At 45.0% G+C, this 21,223-nt stretch overlaps 1 protein-coding gene across 2 annotated transcripts in view; it reads left to right on the forward strand.

Moving 5' to 3' along the window:
• Positions 1 to 21,223, forward strand: part of LOC126293723 (protein Lilipod) — a 342,658-nt gene that overhangs the window by 309,213 nt on the left and 12,222 nt on the right. The window contains exons 10-12 of one of the 2 annotated variants that reach the window (XM_049987038.1): positions 603 to 759; positions 6,328 to 6,423; positions 7,284 to 7,419. In XM_049987038.1, the coding sequence (XP_049842995.1) occupies positions 603 to 759; positions 6,328 to 6,423; positions 7,284 to 7,389 (359 nt within the window). In that variant the 3' untranslated portion in view covers positions 7,390 to 7,419. The remainder of the gene's footprint in view (positions 1 to 602; positions 760 to 6,327; positions 6,424 to 7,283; positions 7,420 to 21,223) is intronic. The other variant, XM_049987039.1, reaches the window with a different exon arrangement.

The following is a 21,223-nucleotide window of genomic DNA, read 5'->3' on the forward strand; positions in this document are numbered from 1 at the left end:
TCGACACAGCTGTGTATCTATCTGTGGGGCTGTGTGCACCCCTAAGTGTAGTTTGTTTTTCCTCGGCACGGTGGCATCTACCGGTAGGAAAATGCGACGTATCGCACAGCTTGCAGTGTGCGCGTGTGTTTTTAAGACACCTCGATGAGCTTGCCGTACTCCCCTGGTCACCGAACTCGCCAAATTTGAGCCTACCGTGTCGATCTGGCTCTTCGCACCACGGATTTTCGACCGAGAAACCTAGTGCGGGTGGCCGGGGCCGTGGAGTAGACTTGGCCTTCGTCGAATCTCTTCCTATGTGTCTGCACTGCAAAAGGTGCTTTTTCGGGCTTTTGACAGGTGGTCGCATTAATACAGCTGGACGTGAGCAGTTGTGTGCACTGTGTTCTCTAATACTGCATAACATTGGCTGTTACTTTACAATGTTTTGAAGGGCAGTTGTAAAGCAGTGGGACCGAGAATTAGACAGTTCATTATTATTGTAACGGTGAGATAATTGTTAATAATTACTGGTGTCATTCGTAAAACTCAGAACTTCGAAGGAAATGTGTAGTCGCTTCAAAAAGTGCCACTAAGGTGTATGTCATTATGTCGTTCTGCAGGCTTCACCAACTTCGACCTGCTGGGCGACTTCGGGAAGATCCGGTGGCTGGGCAACATGGAGATCGTGCTTCTGTACAACGTGGGTTTTGGTGGCTGTGCCGCACTGTGCCTTGCCAACAGGTTCACGGCGAAGGTGCGGCAGGAGCTCTGGTCGTGGTAGGTGGCTGCTGTGCTGGCGAGGGGTGCGGGCACGTTTCTTACGATCCTTGTCTGCCACAAACACTGAATTAAATATTGAGTCTTTATCATTGCGTACAACTGCCCTTTTGTCTTCGGATACCTTGCTGCCTACGCATAGATCTAATCTGCATCTGCACGATTACTCTGCAATTCGCACGTATGTGAACCACCTTTAAACTTATTTCTGTACTGTTCCACTTGAGAATAGTGTGCGAGAGGATGATCACTTAACTCTTTCCGGTGATCGTTTTTCCGTACCACACGGCAATATTGCAGAAGAGGAAGGACGAGGATAATGTAGGCAGCCTCTTTAGTAGACTTATTGCATCTTTTAAGTGTTCTGCCAATAAAATAGAATCTTGGTTTCACCTTCCCCACACCATTTTCTGTGTGGTTGTTCCGGTTTTAAGTTGTTCAGGATTATAATCCCTAGGTATTTAGTTGTATTGACAGCCTTTAAATTTGTGAAATTCAACAGATTCCTTCTAGTTCTCATGTCGATGACCTCACACTTGACCTTTGCAACTCACTCCCATTTTTTGCACTGCACAGATATCTAGTCTAAATCATTTTGCATTTCGCTTTGATCTTTTGACGAGTTTAATGGATGACGAACGACAGTAGCATCTGAAAAAAGTCTAAGAGGGATGCTCAGATTGGCTCGCAAATAATTCATATAGTTCAGGAAGAGCAGAGTGTCTGTAACACTTCCCTGGTAAGCACTTCACATCAATTAATACTAATTATGGTCTGTCTGACAGCCAACTACAAATGCAGTGGCCTAAGTGAGATGATACGCCATAGGTGTGCAGTTTGTTTAGAAGTTGCTTGTGAGGGACGTTATCAAATGCCTTTTGGAAATCTAGAAATACAGATCCAATTTGAGATCCTTTGTTGGTAACACTGATTACTTCATGTGAATAAAGAACCATTTGTACTTCACAAGTACTGTATTTTCTGAATTTGTGCTGGTTATGTGAGACTGAAAACACAGCTGAACCTTTGTGCAGTGTCCTCCTTCAGAGCTTACTGGTTAATGAAAACCTCTGCTTTCATATACATTCCTGATTAGTCCAGCACTGCAGCTAAACTGAGAGAGGAGGAGGGGGGGGGGGGGGGTAGAATGGGTGAGAGGAGGTATGGTGGGGGAGATTGGTGCAGAAGGTAGATCAATGGCCGAGAGGGAGCCAAGGAGGGAAGAAGCTTCACCAAATGATGTAGGTGGGTGTTGTTATTACAACACAGTCTTCAGTCACACCGTTTTCTTGGTCTGATGCTCTGCTGTTCCACTCTGAGCCCTCAGTGACATACACTTGACTACGAGAGTCGGTCAAAAAGTAATGCCTCCCATTTTTTTTCTACTTAAAAAAATTAAGTTAAGTGAAAAATTTGAATTTGGCGCCATTCCTCAAACCTTCTTCTGCAATCCACTGCAGTAGTAACTTTCTGTGTCAACAGGTGGCAGCACAGCAGAAGTTTGTAAGATGGCCGACATCGATGTTCGTTTGAGACAGCGTTGTGTGATTGAATTCTTGAATGCAGAAGGTGAAACGCCCATACGCATTCATGAAAGACTGAAGAAGGTGTATAGTGTGACAGTGGATGTCAGCACTGTTAGACGATGGGTTCGTCGTTGTAAGGAAGCTGAAGGGCAAACACCGTTGACTGACGAAACGCGGAGCGGTAGGCCGGTGAGTGCAGTGACTCCACACAACATTCAGCAAGTTGATGACATCATTCGTGGTGACCGTCGGGTGACTGCAGATGAAGTGTGTCGCATTATTTCTCTTAGTAAAGGCAGTGTGATCATGATTACTAAACAATTGGGGTACTCAAAAGTTTGTGCACGGTGGGTTCCAAGAATGTTAACCGATCAGAATAAAGAGGCAAGGAAAACAATAGCCTCCCAACACTTGCAGCGCTTCCGTTTGGAGCGAGATGAGTTTCTGAAAAAAATTGTGACCGGGGACGAAACATGGGTGCATTTTTTTGAACCCGAATCAAAGAGGCAGTCAATGGAGTGGCGTCACACAAGCTCGCCGAGGAAGAAAAAATTCAAAACTGTGCGATCGGCAGGGAAAGTTATGGCAACAGTTTTCTGGGATACAGAGGGTGTGATTCTGGTTGATTTTTTGGAGCAGGGATGCACAATAAATTCTGTTCAATACGTCACAACCATCAAAAAACTTAAAGCACGTCTTCAGCGAGTTCGCCCAACAAAATCAATGGCAGATGTTCTTCTTTTGCATGACAATGCAAGACCACACACCAGTCGTCACACCTCTGACGAGATTGTCAAAATTGGATGGGAAGTTTTGCCTCATCCCCCATACAGCCCTGACCTGGCACCATCAGACTTCCATCTGTTCGGGCCACTAAAAGAAGCTCATCGTGGGATTCATTTTGAAGATGAGGAGGCCGTCAAAACATCCGTGCGTCAATGGCTTAGGAAGCAGAGCTGTGATTTTTACCGTGCTGGGATACATGCCCTTGTTCAAAGATGGACCAAAACTGTAGAGATGGGCGGAGATTACATTGAAAAATGACAAAATGATCCTCAATGTTGTGGTTTTCAACCTATGTAATTGCATTTAAATTTCCTGACAATTAAACGTAGAAAAAAAAATAGGAGGCATTACTTTTTGACTGACCCTCGTACATTAAGCTGCGTACAAACTGCCCCCTCCTACCGTCTATATTTAACTTCCCACTTCACCTGTTCTGAACTTAACACAGCTGACTGCGTGTAGGTTCGTGCGTGACACATGAATAGATGTATTTAGGACAGATATTATAAAGTGTTAAATGTAAAGATATCACAATGTAGATTTTAATGTGAAAGACAGATAAACTGCAGAATATAGAGTCACACTAAACAAAGACATTACTTTGCTGTTTAGAAACTGGTTAAATGTCCTTAATTTGGTACAAATAATGTTTCTGTTTTACAAGATAAAAACTGGAGGTTGCACTAGGATTTCCAAAGCCTGCCGAGAATTTTCTGGAAACACAAGTGTTGGAATAGAAATATTTCATAGACTATCATCTTATTATAGGAAAATTATACATTTTTGGCTACAGACTGATGACACTGAATTATTGAAAGGTGGTGGTGGTGGTGGTGGTGGTTATAAGTTCCTATGGGGCCAAACTGCTGAGGTCATTGGTCCCTAGGCTCACACATCACTTAAAACTAACTTACACTAAGGACAACACAGACCTATGCCCAGGGGAGGACTCGAACCTCCGTCGAGGGGAGCCACACGAACCGTGGCGTGGCGCCTCGGATGCGCAGCCACCCTGAGTGCCTTTTGGAAAGCATTGCATTTTTAAGATTCAAAAATTATAGAATGCTTATGACAAAAAATTTTGAATGACAGGTAAAATTTGTAGGAAAGACAAGATGTTCTTTACGAAGATGGGGGAATGCAAGCTTTCAAATGAAACGTGTGATTTGTAAAACAGAGAATCATTAGTGGATTCAAATTTTGAAGTGTAAGTAGTTTTTGTGAATCATACACTATGTGATCAAAAGTATCCGGACACCTGGCTGAAAATGACTTAAAAGTTCATGGTGCCCTCCATCGGTAATGCTGGAATTAAATACGGTGTTGGCCCACTCTTAACCTTGACTACAGATTTGCCTCTCACAGGCATACGTTCAATCAGGTGCTGGAAGGTTTCTTGGAGAATGGCAACTCGTTCTTCAACGAGTGTGGCACTGAGGAGAGCTATCGATGTCGGTTGGTGAGGCCTGGCACGAAGTTGGCATTGACAAAATCCCAAAGGTGTTCTATAGCATTCATGTTAGAACTCTGTGCAGGCCAGTCCATTACAGGGATGTTATTGTCATATAACAACTCCACTACAGGCCATGCATTATGAACAGGTGTTCGATTGTGTTGAAAGATGCAATTGCCATCCCCAAATTGCTCTTCAACAGTGGGAAGCAAGAAGGTCCTTAAACCATCAATGTAGGCCTGTGCTGTGATAGTGACACTCAAAACAACAACGAGGTGCAAGTGACACAACCACACCATAACAACCGCACCTCCAAATTTTACTGTTGGCACTTGACACGCTAGCATATGATGTTAACTGGGCATTTACCATACCCACACACTGCCATTGGATTGCCACATTGGGTATTGTCATTCATCACACCACACAATATTATTCCACTGTTCAGTCATCCAATGTTTACACTTCTTACACCAAACGAGGCACCATTTGGCATTTACCGGCACGATGTGTGGCTTATGAGCAGCTGCTCGATCACGGAATCCAAGTTTTCTCACCTCCTGCCTAACCGTCATAGTACTTGCAATGGATCCTAATGCAGTTTGGAATTCCTGTGTGTGACGGTCTGGATAAATGTCTGCCTGTTACACGTTATGACCCTCGTCAGCCGTCTCTGTCAGTCGACAGACGAGGTCAGCCTGTACGCTTTTGTGCTGTAAGTGTCCCTTTGTGTTTCCACTACACTATCACATCAGAAACAGTGGACCTAGAGATGTTTAGGAGTGTGGAAATCTTGCTTACAGACATATGACACAAGTGACACCCAATCACCTGACCACGCTCAAAGTCCACGAGTTCTGCAGAGAGCCCCATTCTGCTCTCTCAGGGTGTATAATGACTACTGGTGTTGCTGATATGGAGTACCTGGCAGTAGGTTGCAGCACAATGCACCTAATATGAAAAACCTATGTTCTTGGGGGTGTATGGATACTTTTGATCTCACAGTGTGCATGTTGAATAATATTTCCAATAAACTAGTTACTTTAAAATATATACTGGTAATTTTCAAAATTATAGCTTGGGTGAGAATTAGGAGGTATAATAATTTACAGTGTTTGTATTCTGTATGGAATGATACTCATGTTAGGAGTGATAGTACATAAACTGTAGCTATTGCACATTGCCTCATTCGCCTTCATGTTGATCCATCCATCCTCTTCACCATCCACCGTCCCTCATCTCAGTGGGACTGCAGTGCCAGAAAAATGTAGCCATCCACATTGTGTGTGTTTCTGTTAGCTCTGAAAAAGGACATTGTAGAAAAAGTTAGCAATGTTTGTCTTTCTTATGTGTCTGCCCCTGCTTGACTGCCCTTTTCATTTTATTTTCTGCTATTTTAATACATAAAAGAAGTTGGAAGCAGAATTTTGTGTTATGTGATGTTTTGTAACTTACTTATTTCAATAATAATTAGAGGCAAGAAAATTCCATTGATCCTTGCTTCTTTCTTAACTGCAAGAAATGACATAATTGTGCACCATTACAATTTCTGTGGTTATACATTACAGTTACTGGACACTATTTATCATGTTTCAACATATTCTTCAGTAACAATTCTCTCTCTCTCTCTCTCTCTCTCTCTCTCTCTCTCTCTCTGTGTGTGTGTGTGTGTGTGTGTGTGTGTGTGTGTGTGTGTGTGTGTGTGTGTGTGTGTTGTAGCAAACATTTCATTTGTTTAACATTTACCAAGTTATACATTTATTACACACATAAAGGTTTAAAGGTTTGCTTATTTTCTTCCAGTTGGGTGCACGTGTTTGAGCATGTGACAAGACCTTGTGCTTTAACTTTTGCATGCTGGGCTGAAATTGCAAAGAGTCTGGACGAAATCTCTCTCAGGTTGGGATTCTGTTGTCCTGTATCAGAGTTTCCATAGCTACAAATGATTGCTTTCTGCAAAGAAGTAGAGTAGCGGATGTAGCATTGTTGCCTGCACGGTTAAGAGAGTAGCTAGAGTACATGTAGTTAGCTGCTTATTAGCTAGTATATGCCGTACATTTGTACTCTCAGTGGCTCGTTTGGTAAGAGTCAGAACATTAATTTTGAGCTTTGGAATTAATTGTGTGTTCATTGTGCAACAATTCTCTCAACCCGCAGCTGTCACGTAGTCATAGATGTTAGTTAAATTCAGCCTATCACCTATCTTCTATTTTCCATTGACGAAAACTACACTTTACAAAAAAATATTTTTTGTTAGGGACGATCTGATACAATTGTAGAAAAAATTATTTTCTTTAGTCTAGTGTAGGTGGTTTGAAACGATGCTCGAAGTTGGTTGAGAGTCGCCAAATGCTCTCATTATCAGACAGCAAATGAGTGTATTTTGGGAAATTATATAATCTGTTTCAGTTCCCAGAGACATTTAGAATGCTAAAACCGGGACCGGAAAAGCATTGGTATCTGTAAGACAATGAACAAACAAAGAAAACATAATTGTTGCTGCCAGTTTCTGTGTAATGCTGCATTATATTTATTTTTAACTTCTTTTTGTGCTATAATTTGTTTCTCTCTCTCTCTCTCTCTCTCTCTCTCTCTCTCTCTCTCTCTCTCTCTCTCTCTCTGTCTGTGTGTGTGTGTGTGTGTGTGTGTGTGTGTGTGTGTGTGTGTGTGTGTGTGTGTGTGTGTGTTAAGAGTAATATATTGGCCTAGTGTCGTCTGTGATTGGCGTGTGTTTCTATGACTGTTCTTCAAATTCTCAGGTTCTGCAGCTTGATTGGCATTTTTGAGAGTAACGAACCATTGGCACACGAAAAGCACCGGATACGGACCACCTCTCTTACCAGCACAGGACTGAAGGAAGAGTAACCGAGTAGAAACTGTACACTCAATATTGTGGTAAGTACGCCAGTGTACGAGCTTGTTGCATTGCTGAAGAACACACAGTTTACACTGTGTAAAAAATTGACAGCTTTGCAGAAGCTATCCATATAGATTCTTGGCCCTTATATGGGAGCTGAATGTCAAAGCTGGATGAATTTCTGAAAACTAGCTAGTTTTACTATGTGGCAGGTCCATTGGTAAAAGTGGTTCTTGTAATTATTTTGTTCGAGCTTGCAAACAGGAAAATCCAGGTTGGAATATAGAGAGTCTTACGTAAATGATATATTGCTAGTCAATTAAATTTCGGGCATGCAACCGTGCAAATAAAATTTCCTCCACTGATATTTCGGCCGCGTATCGTTCGGCCGTCTTCAGAGAGAGTCAAGAGACTGACGACGAGATGCCACGCGCGGCCTTGTATGCTCCACCGCGGCGGTACTGCGCGTACGGGTCACGGGTGCCGGTCAGCGGCAGAGAAATATGCAGCTGATGGCAGCTACTGGCATGAAAATATAGGTTTGTGTGTGTCAGTTTCCGATATAGCAATTACGAAGCATCGCCCACAAAGAAGCGATCTTTCCGAGAAAGAAAGATGTGCGATACGAAAGCTGTGTGAGGATACTGATACAGTTGTCCTGTGTGCTGGTAAAGGTAATGCTGTTGTCCTTTTGCTCGGGAAGCCTACTAGGAAAAGATGTGTGGTCTACTTAGTTCTGGTGCGTACCGGAAGATCGACAAAGATCCTACTGACGAGGTGACAATAAGGACAGCTGCCTTGCTGAACGCTTCATCACTACCGAAGGAAGTCGTAAGAAGTTTAAAAGTCCGAGGTGGAGTACCACCGAGATTTTAAGGGCCTTCCTAAATTTCACGAGATGGTTAAGGATGAGCATCTAGAGGATTTGTCTGAGACCTATAATGAGCACTGTTGGTTCACTGACATATTTTTCTGCCAAATATTTAGCTTCCTTATTAAAACCATTGGTAGGAAAATATCGTCACTTCATTCGTAATTCTATGGATTTTATTCAGAGACTTAACAATGTCAGGCTAAATAGTACAGATGTGCTTGTTAGTTTTGACGTGTGGTATCATTATACACCAAGGTACCTTTAAAGGAATCTCTCTCTTATCGGCCAGCATTTTGATAAGAACATTATGGCCTTATTTGAACATGTGCTTTTATCATCTTATTTTCAGTTTAATGGTGAATTTTATGAGCAAATTGATGGTGTTGCCATGGGAAGCCCCTTCTCCCCTCTGGTAGTTAATTTATTCATGGAAGACTTAGAGGACAAGGCACTGGCCTCAGCAAGTTTTAAACCAGACTGTCTTCTGGAGGTATGTGGACGACACATTCGTGGTATGGATGGATGGATGGATGAATTACATCGATTTCTTGAACATCTGAATTCCGTGCATGCTAGCATTAAATTTACAATGGAAATAGAAAAAGATGGTTCTCTCCCCTTTTTTGATGTTTTCATTCACCATAAAGGTGATGACACTTTAGGACGTTCCGTATATCGGAAACCAACACACACACAAATCTATATTTTCATGCTGGTAGCTGCCATCACCCTTCACAGACCAAAGGTGTCCTTAAGACCTTAGTGCATCAGGCGCACTGTATATCTGGTAAAGACATACCCCGAGAGCATTTTTAAATCGATTGGATTTTCTCCACAATAAATTCGTAGAGCATTTGATGCAAAACCTAAAATGCAGGTATGTGATGGGAAAGAAGATAGTAATTCCTTCAGATTTATTGCATCTTTGCCCTATTTGGGGGCTCTTTCCTCGAAGATAGGGTGTAACACTGTGTTAAGGTGATCTTCTGTCCCCTCACAAAGATTGCAGCTTTACTCGGCTCTGTGAAGGATGATTTACAGCTTCATAAAACGGGTGTGTATCAGATTCCTTGCGGAAATTGTGATGAGTTGTACATAGGTCAAACATCACGCACCGTTCGTGAGAGGTGTGTGGAGCATCGAAGGTATACATGCTTATTACAGCCAGACAAGTCAGCTATGGCCGAACATTGTATTGATATAGGGCATTCCGTGAATTATGGTAATGTGAAGATTTTAACACCCACCTCTTCTTTTAGGGAATCTGTCTTCCAGGAAGCTGTAGAGATTAGATTAGCTAGTAATTTAATAAATAGAGATAATGGTTTTAATTTGGACAAAGCTTGGAATCGATATATTGCTACTTGCTGTAAAGATGAGATGTCGAGTTGCAGAAAGGCACAACAAAGAGACTGTTACACATATCAGATTTTGGCCAAACACACACACACGCACACACACACACACACACGCACACACACGCACACACACACACACACACACACACACACACACACACACACACACACACACAAGCGCGTGTGCGCGCGCGCGTGCGATAAGTCTCGCACACTTCAGCCTTTATGTGATCGCCTATTATAGGGTTTGACCTCCATTCTTCTAAATTTTCCCGAAGAGCGAGCCAATTGGGGAAGGGCACCTTACATGGTGCACTGTGTCCATTAGTTGTTAGGGAATCTTTCATGTCAATGAAGCCTCAGTTTTTTGTGGAGCATTTAGAGGACAAGTTTGGGGATGTGGAGGGTTTGTCCAAAATGCACTCTGGACCAGTCTCGATAAAAATGGCATCATTGCCCAGTCGCGGACATTAGTCGCTTGTGACAAGCTGGGGGGATCTTTCTGTTTCTCTCACACCCCATCACTGACGTGGTGACCCACACAATCTGTGATGTGAGGCGTGGCACGCGGATGTGTAGTTTGTTCGAGAGAGGTCTTTCTTTTCTGTGATAGTGAATGTATTCTTGCGTGGACAAAATGAGAGCTCAGAACTGAAAACGCCAGACTCGGAAAAGAACCAGCAGTTGCAAATGCACCAGATGCCCAGGAATGCATTCAGTGCAAGAAATAGCAGAACTCGGATCCGAAAATCAGAGATTAAAGTCAGAAAACAAACCCCTCTCGCTCTCATTTGCAGCGGTTGTGGCTGCCGGTCCAATTCTAAAACCTAAAAGCAAAGTACAGGAATGCATTCAACAAACAAAAGCTAAACAGTCCAGCACACTTTTCTTTAAATCAGAAACCAACCGGGATGCGAGAACCACTAGAGAATCTGTCACTAAAATAATTAACCCCAAGTGAGACAAATTAAAAATAAAATCAATTTGGTCAACAGCAGACACCGTAATAATTGAAACAGAATCACAAGTAGATAAGAAAAAGATAATGGAAAAAGCGGCACAGCTTAAGGACATTAGGTGTGAAGAACCCAAGTAGTTCAGACCCCTGCTAGCAGTGCACCATGTTTCAACATATTTAATTGACCAGGAATTCTTGGAAGAGCTCTACGAAATAAACCTGAGTGAACACATTACTAAAGATGAGTTCGATAATGAGGTTAAAATAAAATTTAAAACAGGACCAAATGGCAAAAGGACAGTAAACAACATTCTAGAAGTGTCACCAAAAGTACGATTACTGCTGCCTCAAAAAGAAAGAGTTTTTATTTGATTTGTATCTTTGTACATCAACGACTTTGTTGCTGTAGAAAATGTTTTAATTGTTGGGGCTTCGGTCACCCATCGAAGCATTGCGACAAAGATCCAGGTATGTGGAAGATGTGCAAAACCGGTACACAAAAAGTTGGAATGCAGGCAGGAGAATCTGGTAGGTTGCATACCGCGCAAACACAGAAACAGAACATGCAGTAAGGCAGGGCGGATGGGAGGGGGTGGGGGGGGGGGGGGGGGCACAGACTGTCCTACATATAAACAGCTCTATGAAAGACAAATAGAAGGCATCAAATACGATGTCCTGGACGATGTCCATTAATAAGGAGTGCTGCCATAACTGTCAGAAACTCACCCCCCTAACACACGCAGAAACAGACTTAACTAATAACACGAAAAGGCAAAGGTACATATCGCCGTCGACTAGGATGAGAGGCTGGTGGCGAGCTGTTGCCTGGCGGCAACACGTGGGGATATTACAACCCCCAAATGCAGATACCGATACTAATGTAATGCCTCAGTTCTGGGAGACAATAATGTGTAGGTACTTCAGCATTACCGGCTATATAGGCGATATGTGCATGCGGGGTGCAATAGAATATGAGGTTGGCAGGCACCTGAAACGTCACATGTTTGATTGGGCCATCTTCCAGGCTGGTCTCCTCCTACGAGTTGACATACTGGAAGATGAAATACTGCGAGATAGTACAGAGAAATACGACGACGTCCTTGGACATCCTCAGAATGAAGATGTCAAAGAGTTCATGAGAAATCAAACACCACAGGCAAATACAAACAAAGACAACTGCACACCACCCGCACAACAACTAGAATATGATACAACCAAATGCAGAGCCTATGTTACAGCAGCTCATTTTGTCTACGGGTTGTAGTGCACACAGTCACTACTAAAAACAAAGCAGTAAGGCAGCTGAACAGACAGACACATCCTGCACCGGCACAACATCAGACGCAACCACCCCAGAAACGGACATACGACAGTCACATTTTACGAACAAGTTCCCGGTAGAGGTAAAAAACAACAAGTCACTATCAGGGGAAATGTTCAGCGAAAACACATCAAACTCCATACTACCGGAAACCATAAAGCAAGAAAGATGTGCTGCGCTACAAAATTACTTGAAATCGGAGCAACAAACAAACAGGCAAGATCACCAATCAGATACAACCAAAGATCCCAAGCTGAATATCGTTAATTACATAAACTATGATAACTTGGACATTAACCTATGTCTTATCAGACTAAAAAAACAAGGATATATTTCAAACAGTTCTTCGCTGTGTAATATGAACTGAGCATGAAAACGGGGATAAATTCTGCTTTCCAACTACAGAACAAACTGACAGGATGAACCTAAGAGTTGAAAATCTACCAACGAACCCCAAAGATATGTGTAAGCATCTAGGGGAGACCTGTGCGTGAAGAGGAGAGGGCGTGAACCTAGAGAAAAACTTCGTGAGAGCACACGGACGTGTGTTTCTCGTTTTTAAAGAAACCACACCCAAGTGTTTTTCCTTAGATATCCCTTCTGAAGGTAATACAACTAAATTGCTAGGGCAGTACCGTAGTAAACATGGAACTAGGTAGGCTCTTAGAAGGAGTTTGTACCGAGATCTTCTCATCTGAAATAGATAGAAATAGCATTACTAACCAACATGGTTCTTAGACTGTATTACTCATCCAAATACAACATATCACTTCCCTCTATATATTACAAATTATTCGCAACCACGCTCATTGTGTTACATTTTCTTCTTTTTTTATTTTTCTTTGACATTTGCATTGTATAAATTATAGTCTTGTCAACTAGGTAGTAACAAATTATATGGAACCATTTTAACAACTGTTAAGCATTCAGTTCGCTGTAACCTCAGAGAAATCTTAACATATTATGTTCTTTATATTATTAAAAAATAGAAGCTTTAAGAACTGTATACCAATAAGACTGCAATGAGAAGTCTTTGCTATTAGATTCAGAAGCATCTGACCCATCTTACATTTCAAGGTGGTGGGTTACTCTGTACTGTTAATGAAATAAATAAATGAAACAAATAACCCAATAAGAGCTTAAACATGGTCCAGGGTGTTATATTCCACAGGGACCATCTTTTAAAGTCTGATGGCAAGCTGCACACCAACTTAGAGTGCCGAGGTGTTCATTTCGTTTGGAGCATCCATCGGGGTCCATAAACTGGTTGGCAGCAGTGCCTTCATCTCGGCATTCGAGGGTGGCACATTACCTGAAAAGGTCAGGGTGACGGTTTACTGCCGTAATGTGAAACCGTATATCCCTCCCCCAATGCGGTGCTTTGAGTGCCAGAAGTTCGGGCATACGTCTTCTCGCTGTACATCCGGCATCACCTGCCGAGATTGTGGCCATCCCTCCCATCCCACTACTCCACGTGTTCCGCCTCCCACGTGTGTCAGTTGCGAAGAGCGACACTCGTGGTATTTTACAGGAAGAGAGGAACGCGAGACCCCGGGCGGACTGCCCTACACTGAGGCTAAGAGAAATAAGAGAGGCTACATCCTATGCATACAACATCCACCTAAGACGACAGTTCCAGCTGCTTCCGTTCTGCGTATTCCTGTCGGCTCTCAGAGCTGCAATACTACACCTGCTCCCTCAATGATGGAGGGCACTTCACTCCCTGTTGCTTCTGCACCACCTACCTCGGGAGCACTGCCCCCCAAACCATTGGGGATGTCAGTCCCCACTTCTCAGCCGGAGAAGCGCAAGTCCCTTTGGCTCCTCTCACTAGGAAGGGGTCCCTGCAGTCCCTCCCTTCCCGTGTTTCTACTAGTGGGAAGGTGACACCTGCCAGTGGCTGAAGTGACCAAAAGCAGCTGGTTGTAAGGCTTCACAATCCTCCTCAGTTCCGGCCAGACAAACCCGAGGATCGGCGAGAGAAATCCAAAAAGGAGACCCCCAAGGTGGAAGAAATTGCGGTGATACCCGCACTGCCACTACCTACGAGCTCTGCGTCTGAGGACGAGGTGGAGATTCTGGCGTCCGCCGAGAGCCTAGATCTCGCCGGACACGACGGATGTATACTGTTTTGGCAGTGAGGCGGTGGCGGTAGGTGACCCTGAGGTGTAAACTGCCTCATTGAGCATTTCGTGCCTTCCCTGCCTCACGATCACGTCATCCTCCAGTGGAATTGCTGTGGTTTTTTCCACCACACGGCTGAGCTACGGCAACTGTTAAGCTTTACACCTGCGTTCTGCATTGCCCTCCGGGAAATCTGGTTTCCGTCAATGTGGACCCTTGCCCTCTGTGGTTATAGGGGATATTACAAGAACTGTAGCGAATACATTAGTGTGTCAGGTGGAGTTTGCGTCTGTGTCCTGAAATTGCTATGCAGTAAACCTGTACCCCTTCAAACCCTCTCGAAACTGTGGCAGTCGGGATGATGACGACGCAGTAACGTATATCTCCCTCCGGATGATGTGGTACCCCTGAATGTCTTGGCTGCAGTGATCTATCAACTCCGTAAACCTTTCCTGCTTTTGGGATATTTTAACACCTGTAACCCCCTTGTGGGTTTGGACCGTGTGCTTACTGGCTGAGGTAGAGATGTCGAAACTTTACTGTCTCAGTTCGACATCTGCCTTTTACGTACTGGGGCACGACCAATTTTGGAGTGCGCCTTGTGGTAGTTTTTCGGCCATTGATTTATCACTTTGCAATCCGAGACTTCTCCCATCTGTTCACTGGAGAGCCCGTGATGACTTGTGTGGTAGTGACCCCCTTCCCCATCTTCCTGTCAGTTCCCCAGCGCCATGCCCACAGATGCCTACCCAGATGGGCTTTAAACTAGGCAGACTGGGAAGCGTTCACCGCTGCTGTCACCATTGAATCTCTCCAACGTGGTACCACCGATGTGGTGGTTGAATGGGTCACTAGAACTATTCCTTCTGTGGCAGAAAACGTGATCACTCGTTCTTTCTACATCTACATCTATGTCTACATTTATACTCCGTGAGCCAGCCAACGGTGTGTGGCAGAGAGCATTTTACATGCCACTGTCATTACCTCCCTTTCCTGTTCCAGTCGCGTATCTTCCGCGGGAAGAACGACTGTCTGAAAGCCTCCGTGCGCGCTCAAATCTCTCTAATTTTACATTCGTGATCTCCTCGGGAGGTACAAGTAGGGGGAAGCAATATACTCGATACCACATCCAGAAATGCACCCTCTCGAAACCTGGACAGCAAGCTACACCGCGATGCAGAGCGCCTCTCTTGCAGAGTCTGCCACTCGAGTTTGCTAAACATCTCCGTAACGCTATCACGGTTACCAAATCACCCTGTGACGAAACGCGCTGCTCTTCTTTGGATCTTCTCTATCTCCTCTGTCAACCCAATCTGGTACGGATCCCACACTGATGAGCTATACTCAAGTATAGGTCGAACGAGTGTTTTGTAAGCCACATCCTTTGTTGATGGACCACATTTTCTAAGGACTCTCCCAATGAATCTCAACCTGGTACCCAACTTACCAACAATTAATTTTATATGCTCATTCCACTTCAAATTGTTCTGCATGCATACTCCCAGATATTTTACAGAAGTAACGGCTACCAGTGTTTGTTCCTTAGAGTGCCCCCGGCGATAATCATTTTCTTGGTGGTTGCCAGAAGTTGCCGAGGCCATTAAAGAGCACAGGTGGGCTCTACGACGACATAAGCGGCAGCCTTCCCTCCAGCACCTAACAGATTTTAAACGGCTCTGTGTCTGTGTTCACCAGTTTATAAAAAAGCGGAAAGAGGAATGTCGGGAGAGGTACGTCTCGACCGTCGGGTGCCGTACGTCACCTCCCCGAGTCTGGACGATAAGACGTGTTTTCGTGTACCGGACCCCGACAGGTGCCCTGGCGTTAACGTCTGTGGCACGTCGTATACCGACGCGAACGCAATTGCCGAACACTGTGCTTGAGCCTCTGCATAGACGAATTACACCCACCCACCCCCCCACCCCCACCCCCCCCACCCCCACCCCCCAAATCCCGGCCTTTCGCACCCTCGAACGGAGTACGGAAGGGAAGGTCTTCTCGTTCACTATGTGCCACAGTGAACCTTGTAACGCCCCATTTACAGAATGGGAGCTCCTCAGCGCCCTTCCCCATTGCCTCCACACAGCTCCCGGACCAGATCAGATCCGATCCACAGTCAGATGATTAAACGTCTCTTGTCCGACTACAGGCGACATCTCTTCGTCACCTTCAATGTGGTGCAGCAGCGTCTTTCCGTTGCAATGGCGGGAGAGCACCGTCATTCCTGTGCTCGAACCTGATAAAAACTCACTTCGTGTGGATAGCTATCAGCCCGTCAGCCTGACCGATGTTCTTCGTAAGCTGCCGGAACGTGTGGTGAGCCGGCAGTTGTCAGGTCCTGGAGTCACGTGGCCTGCTGTCTCTGTGCCAGGGAAGTTTCTGCCAGGGACACTCTACCCCTGATAATCTCGTGTCCCTCGAGTCTGCCATCTGCACAGCCTTTTCCAGACAGCAACACCTGGTTGCCATCTTTTTTGATTTACGAAAAGCTTACGACACGACCTGGCGACACCGTATCCTTGCCACATTATACGAGTGGGGTCTCCGGGACCGGTTCCTGATTTTGGTCCAAAATTTCCTGTCACTCCGTACTTTCTGTATCAAATTTGGTGCCTCGCATAGTGCCCCCTCCCCCCCTTCCACCCTGCCCATATCCAGCAGAATGGAGTCCTGCTGGGCTGTGTATTGAGTGTATCTCTATTTTTAGTGGCCATTAACAATCTAGCAGCAGCTGTCGAGCCCTCCGTCTCACCTTCTCTGCATGCAGATGACTCCTGCATTTCATACTGCTCTTCCAGTACTGGTGTTACTGAGCGGCGTCTACAGATAGTCGTCCGCAAGGCGCAGTCATGGGCTGTAGCCCACAGCTTAAGTTTTGAGCTGCAAAGTCGTGTGTTATGCACTTCTGTTGGCGTCGTACCGTTCCTCCGGAACCAGAACTTTACCTTAATGACTATCCAGTCACTGTAGTGGAGACATATCGATTCTCGGGACCGGTTTTCGATACGAATTCGCTCGCTTCCTCGCCTTCGGCAGCTTAAGCAGAAGTGCTGGCAGCACCTCGGCACCCTCCACTGCCTGAGAAACACCAACTAGGGTGCAGATCACTGTACACTGCTGCATCTCTCGGTTCGCATCCGGTCCCTTCAGTCTGAACTTGAGTCCTTTCCTTTACCACCTCTACTCCAGGTCCATTCACGTACACCTCCACGGTGTAAACCTAGGGTGAAGCTTCACGCGGACCTTCCACGTCGCGCTAAGGCCTCAGTTAACCCTGTGGCTCTCTGCTGTCACTTCCTCTCGATTTTCGACACGTACGGAGGCCGTGAAGTGGTTTACACGAACTGCCCGATGGCTGACGGTCGTGTCGGCTTCGCGTATATCGGTGGAGGACATCTTGAACGGCACTGCTTGCCAGACGGCTACAGTGTTTGCACTGCAGAGCTGACGGCCATATTTCGTGCTCTCGAGCACATCCGCTCGTGCCCTAGTGAGTCATTTCTCCTTTGGTAGTAACTACCCAGGAGACCCTCTGTGTCCCAGAATAGTCCAGTGGTTCACCGGTGTTTGTCTGGACACCAGGTAACGTCGGAATTCCGGGAAATGAACTTGCCGACAGGTCGGCAGAACGGGCTACACGGCAACCGCTTCTGGAGGTCGGCATCCCCGTGACTGACTTGTGTTCATTATTACGCCACGAGGGTTTTCAGCTTTGGAAGACGTAATGGCATAATCTCAGTACACACAACAAACTGTGTACCATTAGGGAGACTACAAATGTGTGGAAGTCCTCGAAGAGAGACTCCCACAGTGACTCTTCGGTTCTCTGCCGGCTGCGTATTGGTCGTGCTCGGGCAACCCACGGCTACCTCTTGCACTGTGAAGACCAGTCTGTGTCGGTGCGGTGCCCGGTTGACAGTGGCCCGTATTCTGGTGCACTGTCCTACTTTGACTGCCCTGGGACGACATCATCAGTTACTGGACTTGTTACAGCTAATTTTATCTGACAGCACCTCATCGGCCGATTTAGTTTTACGTTTCATTCGTGAGGGTGAGTTTTATCATTTGGTCGGAGTTTTGGTGCATGTTCTTTGTCCCTTTGTGTCCCACACCGTAGTGGTTTTAAGGTGTAGGTTTAATGTGTTGCAGAGTGGCTGGCTTCTCCTTTTTATTCTCATGGTCAACCAGCCATGATAATCTGCTTTCTCGTTTTAAACTTTTCTACCTTCCATTTCTCTGGTTTTCGTGTATTCTTTTGTCCATTTGTGTTTATTGCTCTTCAGTCATTCTAGTGGTTTTTCCTTTCTTTCCGTTTTGTGTTTTAAGTCTTGTTTGTTTTATTCTCACCCTTGTGGCAGTGTTTCATTCAGAACAAGGGACAGATGACCAGCAGTCTGGTGTCTCTCCCCCCTCCCCTCTTTTTAAAGCAACACACACACACACACACACACACACACACACACACACACACACACACACACACACACACACACACACACACACATCCTATCTCCAGCCATTCGGGTTACCAGCTGTATGATACTCGATGTGCCATCTTTCAGTGAGTAACATATTGACTTTTTCACGATATTATTGTTTGAGCTTTGAAATAGATGCAGGGTTATTAATATGTACCTCCATACTGAAACTATAAGAAATGTAGAAAATATCTGCGTGTCAGAGGACGTGGAGCCTCTTCAGGTTTTTAACTTGCATTACAGGTGCTCGACACGGGCACCATTAATGAGGCGGCAAAAAATATCGTGATAATTAAACTCTTGCCATACCAGTCCGAAAACCTCACTGTCGATGACTACATCAAGTATCCTTCCCTGGAATTGTTCCAAATTAATGTCAGTGGAGGCAGAAACTTGTGACCTTTAACGTAACCCTATAAGAAGCAACCACCCCGAGTTAAGTCAGGTGCTTTTGGAGGTGACTGAAGAAGAGGAGAGTCACAGTGAGAAACGTGTCCGAGTCTGTGCTGAGGCAGTTCGGCACCGAGGCAAGAAAGAAATGTAGTCGAGCGCCGTCTCGCTCAAAGTTAAGCCTACACTGTCTGGCTGTATTTACAGCACGGAACGTCGCTGCAGCGCGCCCGCAAACGGAAAATGGGTCACTGTTTCCTCTGGAGAGGGGAAGAAAAAAAAATAAAAAAATATTGTCTGCAAACTTTCGAAGAGGACAAAGCACAAATGACATTTCCAGACGTACGGAATGTTGCTCTGCAGCTGCAAACTGACTTCTTATAATAGATGCTGAAAGTCATCAGAAGTCAGAATGAAAGCTGATTGTCCTGAGTAATCGGTACGTGTGACACCTCCAGGTTTTATGCAGTGTAATGCAGAGGTTTGTAGACTGCTGTATCTCAGCTCTCTGAGACTCCTCATGAACTATTCCTGCACACACTCCACCTTTTGTGCTGATGGTCCCAGCCAGCTCATTTTCTTTGTGCCACGTAAGCAGACAGTGTCACAGAATGTGTCGTTCCACACTCGGACTGTTTTGTCTGTCAGAGCTTTTACCTGCTATTTGGTCTTCGAACCGTCACAGTTGACTCACATTTAGTGAAGTCGAGGAGACGAAAATCTTTGGTCCATTTTACACAGAGTTCTGATGTGCCTGCCCCTCGTCGTGCACTCTGTGACTACACCATATCTATTACGAGGCGTGTCTGGAAAGTAAATATTGTTTTGTGAAATGCCTCATAAAAACGTATCAAAACTAAAATTTATTTTTATAAGAAAGAGAATTTCTTAAAATATTTTTCTGCACTATTGTCCCCATTGTCCAGACATTTGTCACAGCAGGAAACCAACTTTGATATACCCTCTTTCTAGAAAGAGGTCGGCAGTGAAGACTGCTGCTGCTGCTGCTGCTGCTGCTGCTTACCATATATTGTGTTTGCCGAGTTCATTCACAGAGGTGAAACTGACAGTGCGGTATAATACTTCGAAACATTGAGAAAATTTCGAAACGGAGGGTGCGAAATACTGTTGAGACACTGTGTCGCTCCGTGACGACGCTCGTCCCCATTCTGCCGGTGTCACTCGAAACCGTATTAGTAGATTCTATTGGGAGCAGTCCGATCGCCCGTCGTACGACCTCGATCTCGCACCTCCTGACTACCACTCGTTCTCGAATTTGAAGCGAGACTTTGGAGTAAGGCACTTTAACAGCACACAAACGATAGTCTTTAGCAGTGGCAGTGCCACCTTTCCATGAAGAATGCATAGAAAAGTTCGTTTGCACTATGATTAATGTGTGAACAATGGTAGCAACTGTGTAGAAAAATAATTTAGAAATGCTCTTTCCGGTAAAAATGAAGTTTGGTGCAAAAAAAATTGTTTTTACAAGTTTTTTTACAAAATGCTATTTACTTTCTGTACGTGCCTCCTGAAATACAAAACTTCTAGCAGTGCACTATCCACTGATACGTCTCTTCTTTTCTGTACATTCAGTAGTTTTCCCACACTCGTCATCGGAACAAATGGCAGTACTCACAAATGACCGTGTAAACTGCCTAGTTGTTTGCTTGCAGCTGTGATAAGTGACCCACTCCCAACTGACTTTCAGTACGCAGTGGAGTGTGTGTTGTTCTGAAATTTGCTGGCAGATGAAACCTGTGCACTGGACTGGGAGGCCAGCAGGAGGGAAACTGTGAGGGAGGGCCAGCAGGAGAGGGGTCCTGGCAGAAGGGAAACTGTGAGGGAGGGTCAGCAGGAGGAGGGGGTCCTGGCGGAAGGGAAACTGTGAGGAAGGGCCAGAAGGAGAGGGGTCCTGGCAGAAGGGAAACTGTGAGGAAGGGCCAGCAGGAGGGGGGTCCTGGCAGAAGGGAAACTGTGAGGGAGGGTCAGAAGGAGAGGGGTCCTGGCAGAAGGGAAACTGTGAGGGAGGGTCAGAAGGAGAGGGGTCCTGGCAGAAGGGAAACTGTGAGGAAGGGCCGCCATGTGTGTGGAATATGGACCAGGTTCTAACTGGGGAGGCCATTGCACCTCAGCAACATTACTCAAAACAGTTTATTGTTGGCAAATGAATTTACCCATCCTTAAAGTAGCTCTGCATATTTGTTGTGTTCCATGAAGAATATTAAGCTTAGAAATAAATTCACTAACGTGTATATCTCGATTTCAGCTGTATTAGATGTGTACATACTATCTATTAAACGATGGAAAATAGAGGCTGGAGCGTAGACGATACTCTGAAA

This window comes from Schistocerca gregaria, chromosome 10 (assembly GCF_023897955.1).
Source record: "Schistocerca gregaria isolate iqSchGreg1 chromosome 10, iqSchGreg1.2, whole genome shotgun sequence".
Taxonomy (NCBI): Eukaryota; Metazoa; Arthropoda; class Insecta; order Orthoptera; family Acrididae; genus Schistocerca; species Schistocerca gregaria.